The sequence below is a fragment of the Physella acuta genome, unplaced genomic scaffold (genome assembly GCF_028476545.2).
Source record: "Physella acuta isolate Inbredline_101_S28 unplaced genomic scaffold, ASM2847654v3 ptg000770l, whole genome shotgun sequence".
Taxonomy (NCBI): domain Eukaryota; kingdom Metazoa; phylum Mollusca; class Gastropoda; family Physidae; genus Physella; species Physella acuta.
In genome coordinates, this window is record NW_026732288.1 from 44,476 (window position 1) to 62,717 (window position 18,242).

At 33.6% G+C, this 18,242-nt stretch overlaps 1 protein-coding gene across 4 annotated transcripts; it reads right to left on the reverse strand.

Moving 5' to 3' along the window:
* Window positions 1-1,079: 1,079 nt before the first annotated feature.
* LOC131950547 (catenin alpha-2) lies at window positions 1,080-14,418 on the reverse strand. Of its 4 annotated transcripts, none has more exons than XM_059312757.1 (22): window positions 14,370-14,418; window positions 12,553-12,675; window positions 11,852-12,041; window positions 11,427-11,593; window positions 11,180-11,299; window positions 10,630-10,719; window positions 10,184-10,357; window positions 9,616-9,819; window positions 9,087-9,113; window positions 8,035-8,115; window positions 7,068-7,220; window positions 6,639-6,731; window positions 6,289-6,445; window positions 5,882-6,082; window positions 5,604-5,755; window positions 5,284-5,344; window positions 4,938-5,163; window positions 4,295-4,400; window positions 4,080-4,214; window positions 2,986-3,078; window positions 2,739-2,756; window positions 1,080-2,212 (listed from the first exon to the last, which is right to left on the reverse strand). In XM_059312757.1, the coding sequence occupies exons 2-22, from the start codon at window positions 12,658-12,660 to the stop codon at window positions 2,036-2,038; spliced, it is 2,733 nt and encodes a 910-aa protein (XP_059168740.1). In that variant the 5' UTR covers window positions 12,661-12,675; window positions 14,370-14,418; the 3' UTR covers window positions 1,080-2,035. The 4 variants fall into 4 exon arrangements, with proteins under 4 accessions (XP_059168740.1, XP_059168741.1, XP_059168742.1 ...); XM_059312758.1 differs by having other exon boundaries at window positions 14,329-14,404; XM_059312759.1 differs by lacking the exon at window positions 14,370-14,418 and adding an exon at window positions 14,177-14,181.
* Window positions 14,419-18,242: the final 3,824 nt, after the last annotated feature.

The following is an 18,242-nucleotide window of genomic DNA, read 5'->3' on the forward strand; positions in this document are numbered from 1 at the left end:
TTGGGAAGTTGGGATAGGCATTCAGTTGTTAATCATCATTTTTCTTTGAAATTTTTTTATAGCTTAAGTTTAATGATGACTTACATAAAAATGAATTTATACGGGTTTTTAAAACAGGATACAGTAGAAAGACAAGCATTTCCGTTATAATTATTGAAACCTCGGGGCGGCACTTAGACTAAAGCAACAAAGTATTTTTTCCCCCATTTAGGAAGGAAACCGATATGAACTAGATTCGGGTAATTAAACGGGCCGGCGGGAATGACTAATGCCCGGATCAGGCTGAAATACCAGAGTGCGTGTGGTGACATTAGCAAACACATGCGAGGCCAATCACAGCCTCCATCCTGCAGTGAAAAGCTTTGCTGGCAATTCATTGCAGTTGACCTTTCTGACAATAATTGCCTTATTAAAGCTGTGATCTTTGGTGGTCGCTGCACGGTAAACATACAACCAAGTTGGCCCTGAATAAACTCCACTGTAAATAGTAGGCCTAATACGATTATGTTGGCCTTCATCAAACTATGGTGATATACATAGATCTAGTAGAAATACGATTGTTGGTTGGCCAGCGTCAAACTACGGAAAAATTTAGAAATGGGCCAACAATTTTATTGGCCTAAATAACCATTTCTGTATTTTGTAAATGTGTATGAAAGCTTTCTGCGCAATATATAGGCCTACAAACACGTTGGCTCGATCAACTTTGTTACTAACCCTAAAGAATTAGTTTCAATGCTAAGGAGAGGATTATTTAAAGACGCATTCCCTCAGCCATTTGTAATTATTCCCAGTTGTTGGCAAAACGAATATATTCAACATACTCTGCTTGAGAATATACACACACAAAAATACCTCATAGTCCATAGCAATTGAAAAGTAGTTAAGTAAACTAGCACTAATCTGAGCTGTTATTAAAAAAAAAATCTAATTTGAGTTAAATAGCTTTATTCCAATGCATTAAATACTTTTTGTGAAGTTAATGATTTTTAAAGACTGTCACAACTAAGTTAAACAGACAAATCTACAAACATGATTTTTAAAAACTCACAAAACACAAATAACAGAAATCACACATCTATTAATGTCTGCTCAATAAGATGATTTGCGTTTAATTTTCTACTGACATAAAGTTTTATTTTGATTGTACATACATATAAAAACAACACAGCTACCCAACAGTACAACAGTTAAAAAAACACAACTAAATATAAATGTGGCATAAATAATTCACAACCATTGAAATAATACATGGACATAAATCAAATATAAAAAAAATCAAATTGATGTGGCTGGTTATTTTACTGATATACAAAACGTGGCTATAAGTGTCACATTTAGGTGTGACCAGCACTCAAAAGTGATGATATCACTTCATTCACATACAGGACCAGCTTGTGATTTGCCATGTTATTATCATAAATAAAATTTAATATAATTTGCCTTGTCTTAATTTGTTCCATTTACATTGTTTCTATAGACTAACTGACAGCTGATTGCTTGTCATTTTCAGCCTACATCACTGGTTTAAAGAAAGTGTAAACACAACCTTTTAAAATAAAGAATTTTAACATGATTTTATCTCTTAATCTTATATTTGATGTGCTTTCACAACCGAAACAAAAGTTTTCCACTTAAACAAATTTGCTATCACAACTCATAATTCTGCCTATGATGTAATCACTAACACTTTGTTGTGAGAATAAATCTGGCCATTAATAATAAAAGGGCTTAGATTATTTTCAAAATTAATAAGCTTTGATAAACCAAAGTAAAAATTAAGTTGCTATTACAACCATATGAAAAATGATTAGCTTTTAATAAACTGCTAAGACTGTCTTATTAAATATTTAAATTTTAAGAAAATACAAACACAACCTATAGTATTAGTTTTATCCTACATGTCCCATCACTAAAAACTGTTATGACTGGTTTCCACTAATAAAGACAGCATAAATGCAATAAATCATCATACAAAATAGAATAAAATTTGTAAAAACTGGTGGAGAAATGATTCAATGTGTTCGTTACTGGGTTAACAATATGAGTCAGGATCAACCTCCTGAAATTCACTGAGTGCCTTGATTGGTTCGATGGCTGACCTTGTTGCTGCACCTTTTCTCACCTTGGCTCCAAGTTCACTGGGGTCTTCTCGTCTGACTAACGGCTTCTTGGCTGGTGCTTTCATCTTCCACAACACAACAGGTTTCTTCTACAGGTCAGACAAAGTAGACAAGTTAAAGAGGGAACATGGACACAAAAAATGTGAATCCAGACTTTCAGACCTTTCCCTTCCAGATCTATTAGAGTCAAAGTGGTAACCAGGACAAGAAAAATGTTAAGACCTCCAGACATTATGTACTTTCAAGCCACATCAGGTAATACTCTAGAGATGTTTCAAGCTAGCTACACAGCTGGGAACTAATTTATCTAGCTAATGTACTAACAGCTGTTTAGTTAATGTTTATCAATAAAAGTTATGTATTTGTAACTTTAATAACCCATGTTATATTTGATGTATTTTAGATTACCAGAACTAGATATCAATAATATTGATATCTTAAGCCATTGAACAGCTATGTTTAATAAAGAGCTGAAAACAGTAAACAATTGTATAGATACAGTATTTAACATTTCTTGAGCCCAAGAACAACAATACTAATTGCTAAATTAAGATATGACCTAATATAGAACTGTAAAGCTAAGAATATTTTGGGTAAGTGAAATATGTGACTTACATTTGATCCTTTGGAATACTGAGAATAAAAAATTTTAAAAATTATTTGAGATGTTTTTTCAATTGTTTTTAGGAAAAAAAATAATCTTTATAGAAAAAAGATACTGGATGATAAAAAGTGGGTACTAATTAATATGACATTTAATAACTTATTTAAAACATGACTGAGATGAAAGATGATGTGTACAAAATGATTAAGATAAGTTTTCATGATTAAGGTGAGAGAAAATTTTAAAGATAAATCTTACCTTGGTGGATGCCACATAACAGGCTTTGACAGTCAGGACTACAGCATTCATCAAATTCTTGGCAGAGTGGATCAGAGATGTGGCACTGTCCAACTGTAAGAGAAAACAGCCATGAGAAGTCATTGCAGTTAAAATTATTATTTAGATTTCTACTGTAATTCAATAGAAATCTAAATAACAACTGCAACAAAACTGAACACATTAATCTGGCTAGAATATACATGTAAAAAATTGTTCAAGACATGTGGTAGTGGAAAAAGTACAATATACACAAATTTAAATCTTGTTAATTTTATTTTTTATTCTAATTGAACTATTTTCAAAACACTTGGGATAACATATGACATGTTTACAAAATAATTAACACAAATTGAAAAAAAAATAAGAACAAAGGGCAATTAATTTAAAAGTTAACTAAATGTCAAACAGTACCTATCTTCTTAATTAATCAATAAAATAAAACAACAGATAAATCAATAAGATGTTAAACACATTAAATTTTTAAATAAAATAATTTTTAAATAAAATCAACAACAAAACCCTTTTTTAAAAAACAGCCCAGAATAACAATAATAATAGCAGGAAATGTGTTAAAACAATTTTGTTATAACCTTTCTATTGAAGGCTTTTCTACTTTCTATCTGAAAGAGATTCCAGACATCAACCTTTTTTTAACTTTATTTCACTAAAACTACTAGATGAAAACTATCTTGTTCTACTAAAACTGATTTATCAATGATACCTCGATTTCACTAAAAATAATATTTATCAATAAAAGTTTTACTAACAATTATAATTAAATACCATAATAGGTTTTGTTTCTTTTATTTCAAATAGTTGCTTGCTAGCGATATATACTATACTGCTACAACTTGAGTGATTAAGGACAGTAGTTCAGACTCATTAAAGTTTTACCATCATCCAAATATAACAGTTTGAAGACAATTAGTTTTTCCCAAGTAAAATCACCAGCTCCTTTTAATTTCTTAAGTCATGGCCGCATCCTTTGTCCCCTACCAACAATTGTTTTCTAGTGCCATTCTCACATTACACATAATCTATTGCAAGAAATAATATATAAAAAAAACACTCACTCCTGACACAATCAGTTCTCCACTGACACTTTGGACATCAGCCTTGACCTTGCTGGTTATGTTGAGTTGATGGCAATACAAGGCTATTCGCTGAAGATAAGCTTCTAAATCTTTCTTGGACTGGGAGTCAGGACACTAAGAAAGAAAAAAAAAATTTTAAATGATTGACCATCCCTAAAGTTTACAACATCTGATGTACATAGAAGTTGCAGTACCTGATCAGCTATTGTGGTAGCAAGTTTGTCTAGATTTGTTCCATGCTCAGAAATCTTCTTTGCTGCGTTTATCACATCCATTGTACTTTTCAATGGTCCTCTGCCTCTGTTAAAGAAAGTTATAATTTTCTTAAGATGATTGGGGGTCCTACTCTTTTTCACACACACACACCCACATTATTTTAATAGCCTGGCAAAAATGTAGTTGTGTAAGCTACAAAGTTTATAATGATTCTAGAATTATTTTAGTGTGAGCAAATTGTGAAGGTTATGTGTATATGGGCCAGAGGTTTTGAGTGTGAAATCTGATCACTCGGGTAAGTATGAAATAAACCCAGCTTAAATGGATACCTTAAAGTAAATAAGACAGAACTAAAAAAAAGGACATTCTTTTTTCTTTAACCATTGAAAAACTGTTTTTTTTTAATTACGTGTTATATTCTTTAAAAAATTAATTAACTAAATAATCCAAGTTATGTTAAAAATTTAAATTAAAAAAAGTAAGTTTCTTTACTTCCAATATTAGATCTAGATCTGTATCAGGTTATTTCTGAATAATTTCTTTCTTTTCTAGTCCTTAAAATTAAATACTAGTAGTATCAAGTTCTTAAAAAGTTGTTCTAATGTTAAAGCTCTAATGTACCTAGTAAAGTCTGTCATCTCCATCATGATCATACACATCTGTTTAGCCATGACAATAATGTCATTGCCACTGTCATCCCATTTAGCCACTTCCATGTCAAGCTTAGCTTTTTCTTTCCTGAACTGTTCAACCTGCTGCTGAATTACTTCCCTTTCTTCCTCAGGCAACCTTCTCATCAGGGCTCTGTCACTCTTGCCATAGTAGTCATCATGGTCAGCCACGCTGGCTATAAAAAATATTTAAACATAGGTTAAACAGCAATTATTAATTTTTAAAATTTTTCTCCCAAAACTATTAACCCACATAATCCCCCAACCTCTCATTGTTAAGTTGAACTTGAACTTACAAGGTGCATATCCATAGTCTTCATTTTCATAAACTTCGCTGTCAGAATCATCAAAGTCAGTCTATAAAAAAATATTTAATTCTCAATATCAGCCCAAATGTGTACTAAAAGTGGTAGCATATCATTAATATAAAAATATTTTCTTGAAAATTTGTCCCATGGCATGTTGGTTTTTTAAAAAGGTCAGGGAATTTAATGTACGGTGCTAAAAGTTACTATAAATATAACAGACAAAACTAGATTTTAATACAGGCAGATTTAAGAACATGATATTATCATGTTAAAAATAAATAGAAAACAAAATTTAAAGGTATGCTTGCCCTGCTAGCAAGAACAGCTTGACGTATTTCCCGGACACCATCATAAACCAGCCGAGATGCTTCAATAAACTGATTCTCATCAACATCACGGCTTGGGTTTGAGTTAAGTGCATCCACTGCCATTTCAACTTTTTCAGCAAAATGTGGCATAACTAAACAGAATAAAAGAAGAAAAACTTTCACAGAACTGTACAGGAAAAAATATACGCTTACTAAATAATAATATATAGATAAATAATAAAAAGATAAAGTAATATTAATAAATGGTCTGAACTAACTTTGATCCCTCAGCTCCATGACAGCTTCCATGACACGTTCTGTGTATTGTCCTGGCTCATAGTTGTCCATTTCAGCTGTGACAACATTGCACACTCGTGCTGACCTGCCTCTGATGGCGCCAGCTGTGCGGTCTAAAGTATCAGCATCATTTTCTTGTAGAGCAATGACACATTTGTTCACATCCTCAAGGATGTGGTTCTCTGTAAACAAATTACAGTAAGAAATAAACTGCCATAGTTTTAATTCTTATAATACTGGTGACAAGTCAGTATAAAACATTCTAAAGCTATTATTTAGCATAAACAAAGAAAAAGTAAATAAAAGTAATAAAACAGCTGAAAAACCATTGCATATTAAAACATTTCACATAAAGTGCTGTATTTGAAGATACAAAAAAATCCTGTACCTGAGACAGCAAGAAAATCGTGAATGGTTGTGATGTCATCTACTGCTTCTGTCAGTAAACTAACTTGCTTTTCCCAAGCATCTTTAAAGACATCCATATTCTCCTGTGCAGCTTTAGACCTGGGTCGAGCAGCCAACACTCTGGCAGCATTGATTACCTGGAGTTATAGTTGTTGAAAAATTAATGTCACAATTTTGAAATCAATGATGCATTAGACAAAATATCAAGATTATTTACACTTTATTTTACACTTGAACCATACTGAACATAAGATAAATAGATATAAATTTGTAAGGCTAGATAAATGTTAAGATTACTTTAAACAATGAGAAGAGAATATCTGAAATTACCTGTGAACACAAACTCTCTATATCAGCAGCAGCCAATCTGACCAGCTTGACACCTTCTTCATTGTTTGACATGGAACATGCAAGATTTGCTACCTGTAAAATGTGTTTAAATATTAACAAGACCTGTCTACATGTTTAAATAAACCAACTAATCTAAAACATTGATGGGTAAAGATGTACTAAATTTGTCTGGATCCCAAAAATTCATACGATATTTTGAGGTGTCAGGACATTTACTGGGCATAAGCCCACACACTGGTTACTATATTAGAATGTTTATAACAAAGCTACATTTCCTAACAGACTTTGGGAAATTTTCAATACAAATAATATAACAATAGTCATAAAATAAATATTATTGTGGGAAGTGGAGTGTCCATAGTTAGGGCCAGATTTATGGCACTTTATGCTCAGATATAAACAACTAACCTCAACCAATTTGTTGGCGTGCTCCATGAAAACTTGAGCATACTCCTCCACACCTTTATCATCACCAGCCTTGGCTGCTTCTATCAGCACCAGCAGCGGAACATTGGTTTCAAGAAATGTATCTGACACATGGTCAACAACTGCCTTCCGTAACTGGTAGAAATAAAAAGAAAAGAACAGACAATTTTATAATGAAAATAAAACATTGTAAATTAGAAAAAAACTGAAGTAGTGGTAGGAGTTAAGTGAAAGTCCCAGAACGGGGTGAATGAAGATATCAAGATAGCATCCTCTGCTCTTGGATGGTTTAGTCATTTAATAGAAAATGTACCCTTTACTGTACTATGCCCCCCAACATTGCTAATATGGGACTATCCAATGCATCCTAACTATGTGTGGTACATTTATTGTTGCAAAGTAACAGAAAACTGGCTGTTAACAGTTTTATTTACATATTTTATTGTTGTTCTATTATAACTAGCCGAAAAGTTTTATATTATCTTTTTTTCAACAAAAAATGTATTTTAAATTATGGGCAATATAATTAATAAAACTATAACTACATTACAATTTAACGAATATAGTGATACCTGAAAAGAAAGTACTTCTAGTGACTATATTGCATTCCTAATATTGTAATAATATTTAAAATTGATATCATTGTAATGAGTATTTTTTAAATACTTTTCTGCATTTGATATTATTTAGATTTATTATTAGTAAATTATTAAGCAATTTTAACTCAAACATAATAAACTAAGGATACTTTCCTATAAACAGAAATAGGTTTTAATTTTTATTGTATGTGGATATTTTTAAAAGTATTGTTGTAGGATAGTGATAATTTCACTTAATCAAACAGGAAGTGTAATTTTTTTTATGCCAGAACATTAACTGGTTAAAAAAAAAAGTGAAAGAAGGACAGATTTTCTTTTAAAAATTATTTAAAGAAAGCAGTAAAACAAACCTGTCTTCTGAGGTCTTTAGTTTTTTTGGTCATATTGTCCACTGCTTGTTCCAACTCTTCAGTTGGTTCTTTTTGTCCAGCCTGTAAGTAAATTACCCATGTAGTCAGATGATGACCATGTACTCAGGTGATGACATCAAAAATGTAAACTTAATTAAACCAGAGTTGATACAAAACAATGTTGTCCAAGTGCACAACCCATTGTGACTATTTGAAAAACAATATGTAAGGGTTAGGTGATATATGTTGACAGTACTAACTTTGTTTGACATGATTCATACAATCAATCATTGTTAAACATGAACAAAACAATCAATCATAGTTAAACATAAATTGTTGTTAAACATGAATAACACACTTTGACATGAAATCACGTTAAACCAGATTCAACAACATACAAAGTATTGAGGACCTAAAAGGATGATATTATTTTCATTAATTGTTTAGTGTAATTTAGTATGGAGAAAATATATTCACTCTTTGTTTTGTTATACTAGTTTTCAGTTATTTATTTAAATTAATATTATGTGAATGCAAACATGCTAACAATCAATGCTAAACCATGCTTGTCTTGTTAGAGCTATGGTCAGCTTCTCATGGAACTTTAGCCTATTTAACCCCGGATCTTAGCAACTTAAGTCTTGATGTTGCTGTGGAAATACCAACTTTAATACTAACTTCGTATTATTGTGTTTGTTACAAGTAATCAAATAATTTTGAGCATTGCAAATGGAAGAAATTAATTATAGATGTACAAGTTTAAAAAGCTTCTTTTCAGCTTAGTATGCCACCTTTAGATGGTGTAGGGTTTTATATCATTGGTTAAAATTGCTGTGTAATAGGTCATTATTTTAAGCCATGTTTATGAACAATTCAAATTTTAAGACAGCTAAGTCAATGGACAAACTGTGGTCAAGCTAAGTAAATGGAGAATGTGTGATCTAAAGTGTAGGCTATTTTGCAATGAGTAGTTTAGAAAAGCAACAGATTATTACAACAAAGGAGATGCCTGGGTTTCAAGGTGCTCAGCCATGCTGAACAAACAATGTTACCTTGTTGGTTATCATGGGCTTTCCACACTGTATGAAAAAATTGTGTGGCTTTTTAGACTTTTTAAATACAATGATTGTTAAATCAAAGTACTATTGTAAGACAGAACAGACAACAATATGGTAGTCAAAGGTCAAAATAACCTGATATTTTTCTCTAGAAAAAAATGATATAATTAAATGTTCACTTCATGTAGTATTTTTTAAATTCAATAAACTTGACAAAGCCAAGTGTAAAATAAACTAAAACCTAGGCGTAAAACGGACGTCAAATGGAAAGAATGAAATACTTTGTTTATGAGAATGGCAACTTTTGTTTTGTTACTGTATCCCACTTATGATTTAATGACTTGGTGCCAATGTGGTGTTGGTGTAGAACTAGTCATATGATGTACTGGAGACAATTTAAGACCAGGGAGAGAGAGCTTCTGACACAGAAAAATGGATGACACTGTCAATGTTGGGAGCTGCATTGAAAGTGGAACATGTGGAAAGGGTTTTAACTTTTTTTTATAAAGAAGCCAACACTAACATTATTCATGTATTCTGTAAGAAGATCTTGCAGTGCTTGACGAACAGCATTACATTCTTGTACAATCCGTTCTCTCCTGTCATCTCTAGTACAAGAAGAATCAGCCATCAAAGCTGCTCCGCTGATGATGCTCTCTACCCGCTCCTCCAGGGAAGGCCGGCTGTGCACCTCATTATAACTAAGAGGGTCCATAATTATCTTACGCTGGGAAAAAGATTCAGGAAATTGTTAAATAGAAACTTTCTATAGAACAAATGAAAATCATAGTATTAGGTCTGATAGGTTAAAACAGCATAAAGACTAAGGTGTCATGGGTAGGCATGGTAGACTGGTAGAGGTAAACAAAAACTCTTCAGCTCCATAGAATGTCCCTGAATCTACTTAAGTATTGGGTGCTGAATTAAGTTGGGGAATTAAGTTGACAACACAATCCCCTCAAATGCCATGGCAGAGAAACAGATGCACTCTGCTTCATCTATTATATATACACTCAGATCTGAACGGGAACTTTACTTTTAAAGAGTATGTATCAAGAATTAGTAGGATAATGTACAAAGTACCAGCTTACATCAAGTTCATCTAGAGCAGCTGCTAACTCCCCAGGTCCTTCATATGGATGACCCTCAGAGTGGCCCGAAGCCTGAGCTACGTCAGAAATTGTATTGACAGCATCACACACTTGTTTGTATGCGTAGTCTCGATTTGATCTAGCAGCTGCTAGTTCTGGATGTCTTACATAAGCCTAAAATAATATACACAGAAATAAGACATTAAATTACTATAAAACTATTAAGATAAAGCTTTTAGAATTAGAAGCTATAATTCTTTTTTTTTTAAATAGTAAAATTTATTGCATTTATGAAAATAGCTTTCCTTATAAAATGATAAAAGACTAAAATAAAAGCTAATTCTTTTTAATCAAATACAAGGATATTCAAAGCACGCCATTCAAATAACAAAATGTTATAAATTGTAAACAGAATACATAAGATTGTGGTTGTCATGTGATCTTACCTTGGATGTTGTCAAGAGAACCATGCTGTTCTTTTTTAACAAAGCTCTAGCAGCAGCAAGCTCTTCTCGTCTTCGAGGATCTTTTAAATCCTGAATAAATATTTGACAGTTTGAAATTTAAGAATTGCATGTACGGAATCATCAAAAACCCATGATTATATTGTGGAAAAATATTAACCATACTGAACAATTAAAAAATATTCATGCAAGATATTGATAGCCTTTTTTAAAGTTCTGAAACTGAGTTATGGTTACTGCTGCATTCCTAAGAATAAAGTTTTGTTAATTCTTAACTTCTTCAAATAGGTTTAAGATTGAAAAAGTGAATATTTGGTGTGATGGACAGTATTTATGTATCAAAATGTAAATGAAATGTAAAGTAGCAATAATATTTATTATATAATTTAAAAAAAAATGAGTAGTATTTTTATGATTTTTTAAATTGAAATAAAGTTTAAAATAAAATGTCATAAGATCATTAGTCACCTCTAAAGATACAAAAGGAAGACCTTTCAACTAAAAGGTTTGCGCTAAATAAATGCCTACTTACTGCTTGCCTTCTGGCAGCTCGATCAGACAACTCTGCCATGTTTCTTCCAAAATCACGAAAAGCATCCATGAGTTCTTGTTGACTAGTGGCATTTTTTATACTGTCTAAATCACCTTCAACCTGATTAAAATAATAGCAAACTTATATTAATAAACACTTTTATTAAAATTTGAAACTTAAATGACAAAAATTTACTGTAAAATAGATTTTTTAGGGTAATAGTTAAGCATATAAAATAATAACTTACGGAATGCAATGATTTTAGAAGTAAATGCACATCCACCATGTCCGCTAAGATGAGTAGGCGTGTGACTGCAGACAGTAATGCTCTTGCTGCCCGAACCATAGCACCTCGTTTGGCAGAGGAGCATGGATCTGCAGCAAAATCCTGTGAAGCATCATCCATTGTTTCACCTTGAAGCAAATAAACATTTTAAAATATTTTAGTGACAGATTTATATAAATGAAGAAAGCACTGTGCAGTTTTTCACCTAGAAAAACAACATTTAAAATCACTTAATTCAAATTAATGTATTATTTAATTATTTTAACATTTATTCTAAAACAAGAAAGAATATTGTCCCCAAAACTTCTATAGCAACATTTAAAAATCAAACATATCAACTGTGATTATTTAGTTTGTTTTCAATTTATAAAATGAGCGAAATGTACCTGTTTTCCTAACTTCATCAATAGCAGCCAACATATCATTTTCCACTTCAGGGAAATCATGAGCAATTAGTTCCCCTTGAATAATAAAATTCTCAGTAGCTTTCTGTACAGCAGCACTGAGGACATGAGCTTTCTTTGAGCGGCCTTTCTTTAAATTGGAGGGTCCATTTTGATTGACCAGAGTGGTTACCTAGCCATCAAACAAGCCGGTCAACTCAATTACAAATATTTTAAACAAATTGTTGTTGGAAAAACAATGTATCCATTAACATTTGTGGGGCTATAAATATTAACTAAAAATAATAATTGGGTGTAATGGGGAAAAAATGCTGAAGTAGGAAAAGTGTGATCTTTTAAACTGTATTCATAAAATGCATTTATTAGCTAGTTTCTCAGTTTTAGTTCATTTATAAATAAGCTCTACATGTATGTCATACATTAAGGAGCAAAATACCTGGGTGCTAGAGAGGTTTTAGTGTTAAGGAGAAGACTTAACAAATTAGATTAGTGTGTATTTCTATTAAATAATATTGCAGAAAATTATGTTTAATATAATTACCTATAAAACAGGATGCAGTTGCGGGGGGGGGGGGGTTGTGGAAGGAGGTTGGTTAAAATTTTAGGGCATCATGTATGACCCCTATGTATAATTATTAATATCACATTTATTTTCACTGATATAGCAATGAATGAGATCTTACTTGAGTGACTAAAGGTTCTAATGTTTTCTCTACAGACTTTGTTCGTATCTCTAAATTTTTTGGGTTCCATTTAATTTGCAGTGAGCCTTGAACAGGACTCAGCGACATGTTTTGGCTGTCAGACTAAAAGAAAAGAAAAATGAAGCATCAAATTATTTTAAATGAGTCAATTATATGTTATTTCATTAAAAAAATAATTTGAAAACAATAAGCCCCTAAATTCATTTTCCTTTAAAACCAGATTTAGGCCTATGCTCAATTTTGTTTAATTATATAGGCCTATAATTAGTTAAATGAATTAATGGCGATTCTTATTAATATAAAAAAAGTTAATTATTTACTAAATGTGAATTAATTGTCAATAATTAATTTTTATGAATTTTTAAAGATCTGGGCCAACGTCAAGTTTTTTCTTATAGGCCTATAATTTGTCATAGTATAAATCTGCTTTAAAAAAAAATAGCATAGCAACTATTTAAAAAGATTTAGTTTTTTTTAATTTAAATAAAAGAATCACCCTTGGTTTATAAAAATATCATTTTAACATTTTTTAAATATCAATTGGTACGCATAATGTTTTTTAAATTTTAATTTTTGCTTTCCTTTTTCTTCATATTTTATGGGATTGTAAGAAAAAAGTCACAGGGAAAAGTCACAAATATATATTTGCATGGAATTCATAAATACTTTTATGTATTAAATATTCAGAAAGTGCAAATTAACTTAGATTAATTAGATATAATGAAGTAATGCAAAGGTTGTATATGTATAGTGATATTTATAGCACTAATAAATATTTAGTGTGAAGTATTTATGTTTTGATTTCTTTACACAAATGATATTTAATAGAATTTAATAAAATGCTCCAACCTTCACTTTTTTTATAGTGTTTGTGAAATACTAACTTTAAATTACAGCGAAATGGCATAAAGACGTAGTTAATGTGACTTGTTGCCCTTAACTCATTGCAACAATGAGTCCACCACCTGTACTGCCCACATTCATCACGCTCATTACATAACAAAGCATAGGATCAAAACAGAAAGCTGACACGGTCCAGAGGCTGTCAGTGACGCAAAACGTCAACAACACACAATATGGACGGACAAGGCCGACTCAGGAGAAGCTGACCAAGGAATGGCAAAAAAAAAAAACATGCAAAACACAATGATGTGGCTAAATTTTGTTAATTAATAACATTTCTAGGGTGTATTTAACCAAATTCATTCAAAAGATGTGGTTGCTGTCTAAATTAGGTTAAGTGTTAAAAACCATAATGCTTTTATCGTTTATAAATATGCTACCAAAAAACCCCGTGATTTTATTTCAGTGCCTTTTTTTTCCGAAAAAAAATTTCATTTGTGACCTTTTTTTGTGACTTTTTTCTAGCAAAAACTGTTACTTTTTTCTGTGCTCTTTTCATAGCAAAAACTGAATTTTTTTCAGTGTCTTTTTTTCCTGTGACTTTTTTTCCATCCACCATTTTACAGAGCTCATATATTATAATTCATGTAGGCCTAAGTTATAGGGACAGAGTGGTCTAGCGGTAGAGAGCTAGACTGCTATGTTTACTTACTACTAACTACTAGCTAGTAGCTAGATCTAGTAATCATGAGCAACTAGCTAGACTCTAGACTAGACTGTAAGTAGATCTAGATGTCTAGTAGTAAATAAATCAACTGAAATGAATGAGATATTTTGAATATGCCAATTGTTATGATTAGGATCAATAAATTCAATTTAGATAATAGGTCTAGAGCTAGAGAATCTACTTACTAGACTCTAGATATGTAATCAGAAAAGAAAAACAAACAAACCCGGAAATGGCTACAATTTATTCTCGATGCCTACCTAAATCAATCTCATCTCCCTTGCAGTTCCGGTTTCGGGATCGGCAAAAAAATTGATTTTAATGTTTTCTTAGAAAATGATACAAATTTACTCATTTAGACTTTTGCTTTCGATTAGCAACTGCTTAATGATTAATTTTAGGGAAAAAAAGTATTTAATAAATAATGGGATAGTAAAAATAAATTTTACAAAAATAAAAGTCAATATCATGCATTTAAAAAAAAAATTAAGCATGAAAATCGTTTTTCAAATTATAGATCGAGATATTGAAATTAAACATTGAAAGTCTTTGAAAGTACCAAATTCTAGATCGGTTGAAAATTAGGCTGTAGCTCGTTTTATTTCAACTAGACTCTAGATCTATTTAAGAATTAAGCAGAGGCGTAGCGATGGGGGGGGGGGTACATATGTCCCCGGGCGCCGACCTTAGGGGGCGCCAAAATGAGTTGTAACAACAATTTAAAATGTCATTTTAGCTGCATTTTTGCATTATAAATAGTTTGAGCGAGGGGGGTGCAAATCGAAAGTTTGAGGGGGGTGCAAATTGAAAATTTGCTCCCGATGGGGCGCCAAATTGAAAGTTTGTCCCCGGGCGCCGGGAAGGGGCGCTACGCCTCTGGAATTAAGGAAACAATGTCTGCTGGCTTCACTAAGTCCAGCGAGTTCCTATTGTACACAACCCTCTAATTGGACAAATCCAATTAACAATTTTACAAATTCGCCCATCTTTATTAATTACGGACATACCCCCCCCCCTCCTATAGTCTATCACTCCGAGCACAATGGCAACTTTCAGGCCCTAACATTAACAGTGATTTCCGTCAACATAATTATCTGAGAGGGTTCTATCTACTAGGTATATCTATTTTGATCACGTTTTATAACAGTTTATACTCAAAAAAGTTTTTAAAAAAAAAGAAATACGCTCAATTATTTAAAAAAATACAGTTTTAAAAATGATCCCCGCCACCTGTCACACGTAACAAGCTGTAACCAGTACCGGCACCATGTTATTTAGCGCCCTGGGCTAAATGTATAAAACGCCCCATTTCACACAAATTAATTTAAAAAACACAGGTATCATTGCCTAAAAGTTACAAATAGACTTCAAAATTCTAATTTAATTTTTCATGCATTCTTTATTGCAAAAGCTTGTACTAACTCCTTCAACTCCAGTGTCGAAGCGTAATCCCATTCTATTGAAACTGTTGATAAGTCCACGAGTATGCATTGCGGCATAGCAATGTGGATTCCAAGTGGGGGCCTGTTTTGTTATTCTGGATACAGGCTTCCTGGGTGTGTGGCCAATCCATATCCACTGGAGGATCTCTTCTTCAGCTGGCCTTTGATTTGTACGTTGCCATAGTACCTCCTTTCTGTTGGTTTTAGGCCAGCGAATATGAAGACTTAATAATGTTGACTATTTTCTGTGGCACCCCATAGTGTCTCAACAATTTTCACATTGACTGTCTAACCAGGCTTTAAACGGCCTTCTCGTAATCTATGAAATTAATATAGAGAGATGAGTTCGCCTCTTGGGTCTGTTCAATGATGATGCACAGGGTAGCAATTTTGTCTACACATGATCTTTCCTTCCCAAATCCCGCCTGTTGATCTCGAAGCTGGGGATCTCTTTTGAATTTGCTTAGTACAAAATTATTTAAATGAGCTTTATCGGCACCCCTACTCGACTATTTAAAGACGAGCAATAAACTATGTAGGCCTACGTGGTTTGAAGGTGTGCCTATTTTCACACTACAACTTTGTAGTTTTTTCTTTACGCAACAGTGTGTGTTAGTTACTGCAGAACAATCACTGCTGCAGTAGATTTTTTTTTGTTTTTACAAAACCATTAGTCTATTAATTAAGGTGCATTTTTTGGTCGCATTTTTATCATCGGCATCATTATCTTTATTAGCGTTTAGCGTTATGCGTCAACGATGTTTCTAAATGTTTGTAGTCCGCGGGTGTCTTTTTGTTGATCTTGGATATATCATTAAGGAAGCCGAATAGAATATTATGTTGTTCTAATTGTTGGAACCTCTCTTCAATAGATACCAAGACAGAGTTTCTTCCAGGCATCCCTTCGAAGAAAGTCTACCGCCCCCCCCCCCCCCCCGAACGAAATGGAATTTATATAGAAAATATATAAAATATATACGTTTAACAGTGTCCGCCCCCCCCCCTCCCCTCCTGGAGAAAAAAGTCTGGAAGAAACATTGATCCAAGATAGTGTAGTAGATTTCTACTTTTGAGGATCTTGTGGTGCCAACTATTAATTTAGTTTGAAAATCTAAATCTATCCTTGACTAACGAAATTTCTAATTCAAAGTTAGAGAAAACGAGACTTAGATCTACAAAAATTAAAATTGCGCCGGTTTTAGAACGCGTCATGCGTTGGAGCGATCACTAAATCACCATTAAATAAGAGATGTCGGGTTGATCAGGGGGCCCTGTGCCCAATTTAAACATTTATATCCCATACAATAATTATATCGATATATTACCAGAGGCGTAGGTAGGGGAGGGCGTGTGGGGCGGCCGCCACAGGCGCCGAGCCAAAGGGGGCGACAACGGATTAGATAATGATATAAAAATCGCATTAGGTTAGGTTAGGTTAAGGTTAGGTTAGGTTAGGTTAGGTTAGGTTACAGGTTAGGTTAGGTTAGGTTAAGATTGCCTCTCCTGGGACATAGGCCTCTGACAAGAGCTTTCCATGCGTCTCTGTGCTGGGCTAGTCTCTCCAACTATCCCCAGGTGTATCCAACCTTCTTGGTGTCTTCTTCTATGTCACGTCACCAAAAAAAGCTCAATACTGAATTATATTCAGTCGAAATAAAGAATATAGACTGTTACTTGGCATTAGGGACTTATTTAATCGTTTTCTACATCAATTGTGTGACACCAAAATAAAAAGGCAAAAGGACTGGTAAAAAGCGCCTCGACCTTTCCAAAAGAGGAAGGTTAGGGCGCAATTTCACCAACATGAAAAATATATATAGGCCTAATTAGATAATTTGTCCTGGACGCCGAAATAGATCGCTACACCTTTGTATATTACCCTGTTTATGGTTTATATAATCAAAGTTTACAAATGTTTGTGTCCCCCTCCGCCCCTATGGATAGTGCCCTAGGCGACCGCTGAGGGGTCATCCATTTACAGCGTCCACTCGGGGGGGGGGGGGGGGGGGGGTTAGAAAAATATTGACTTTTGTGGACGCTAAAATATTTCATGCGGTCTAGGCCATGCCTAAAAAGTAATGTAGTTAGTACATGTCCGACAACATATAGGCAGTGTTTCTTCCAGACTTTTTTCGGGGGGGGGGGGGGGGGGGGGGGGGGGGGGGGGGAGAGAGGCGGTCAACGTTTTCCGGGGGGGGGGGGGGGGGGGGCGAAGAGGTGCCTGGAAGAAACTCTGCATATAGGCCCGCCCCAGTGTTTCTTCCAGACTTTTTTCTCCGGGGGTGCACTTGAAATTTTCGGGGGGTCGGACAACAATTTCCGGGGGGGGGGGGGGGGCGGACACTGTCAAAAGTATATATTGTGTATATAAATTCCATTTCGTTCGGGGGGGGGGGGGCGCGGTAGACTTCCTTCGGGGGGCGTGCCCCCCCCCCCCCCCCTGAAGAGATGCCTGGAAGAAACTCCAATAGACGAAGTCTGCATGGCTAGGCTATCGACGAATACCACGTTTACCGGTACTCATAACTAGACTAGAATAGGAATATATATGCAGTTTGTGAAGGCTAATGCTGAGCCTCAGTATAGGCATAGTTTCTTCCCGTTTTTTTGGGTTAACTTTACTTGATTCAGTTATGACACGGTTATTCTAGTCTAAT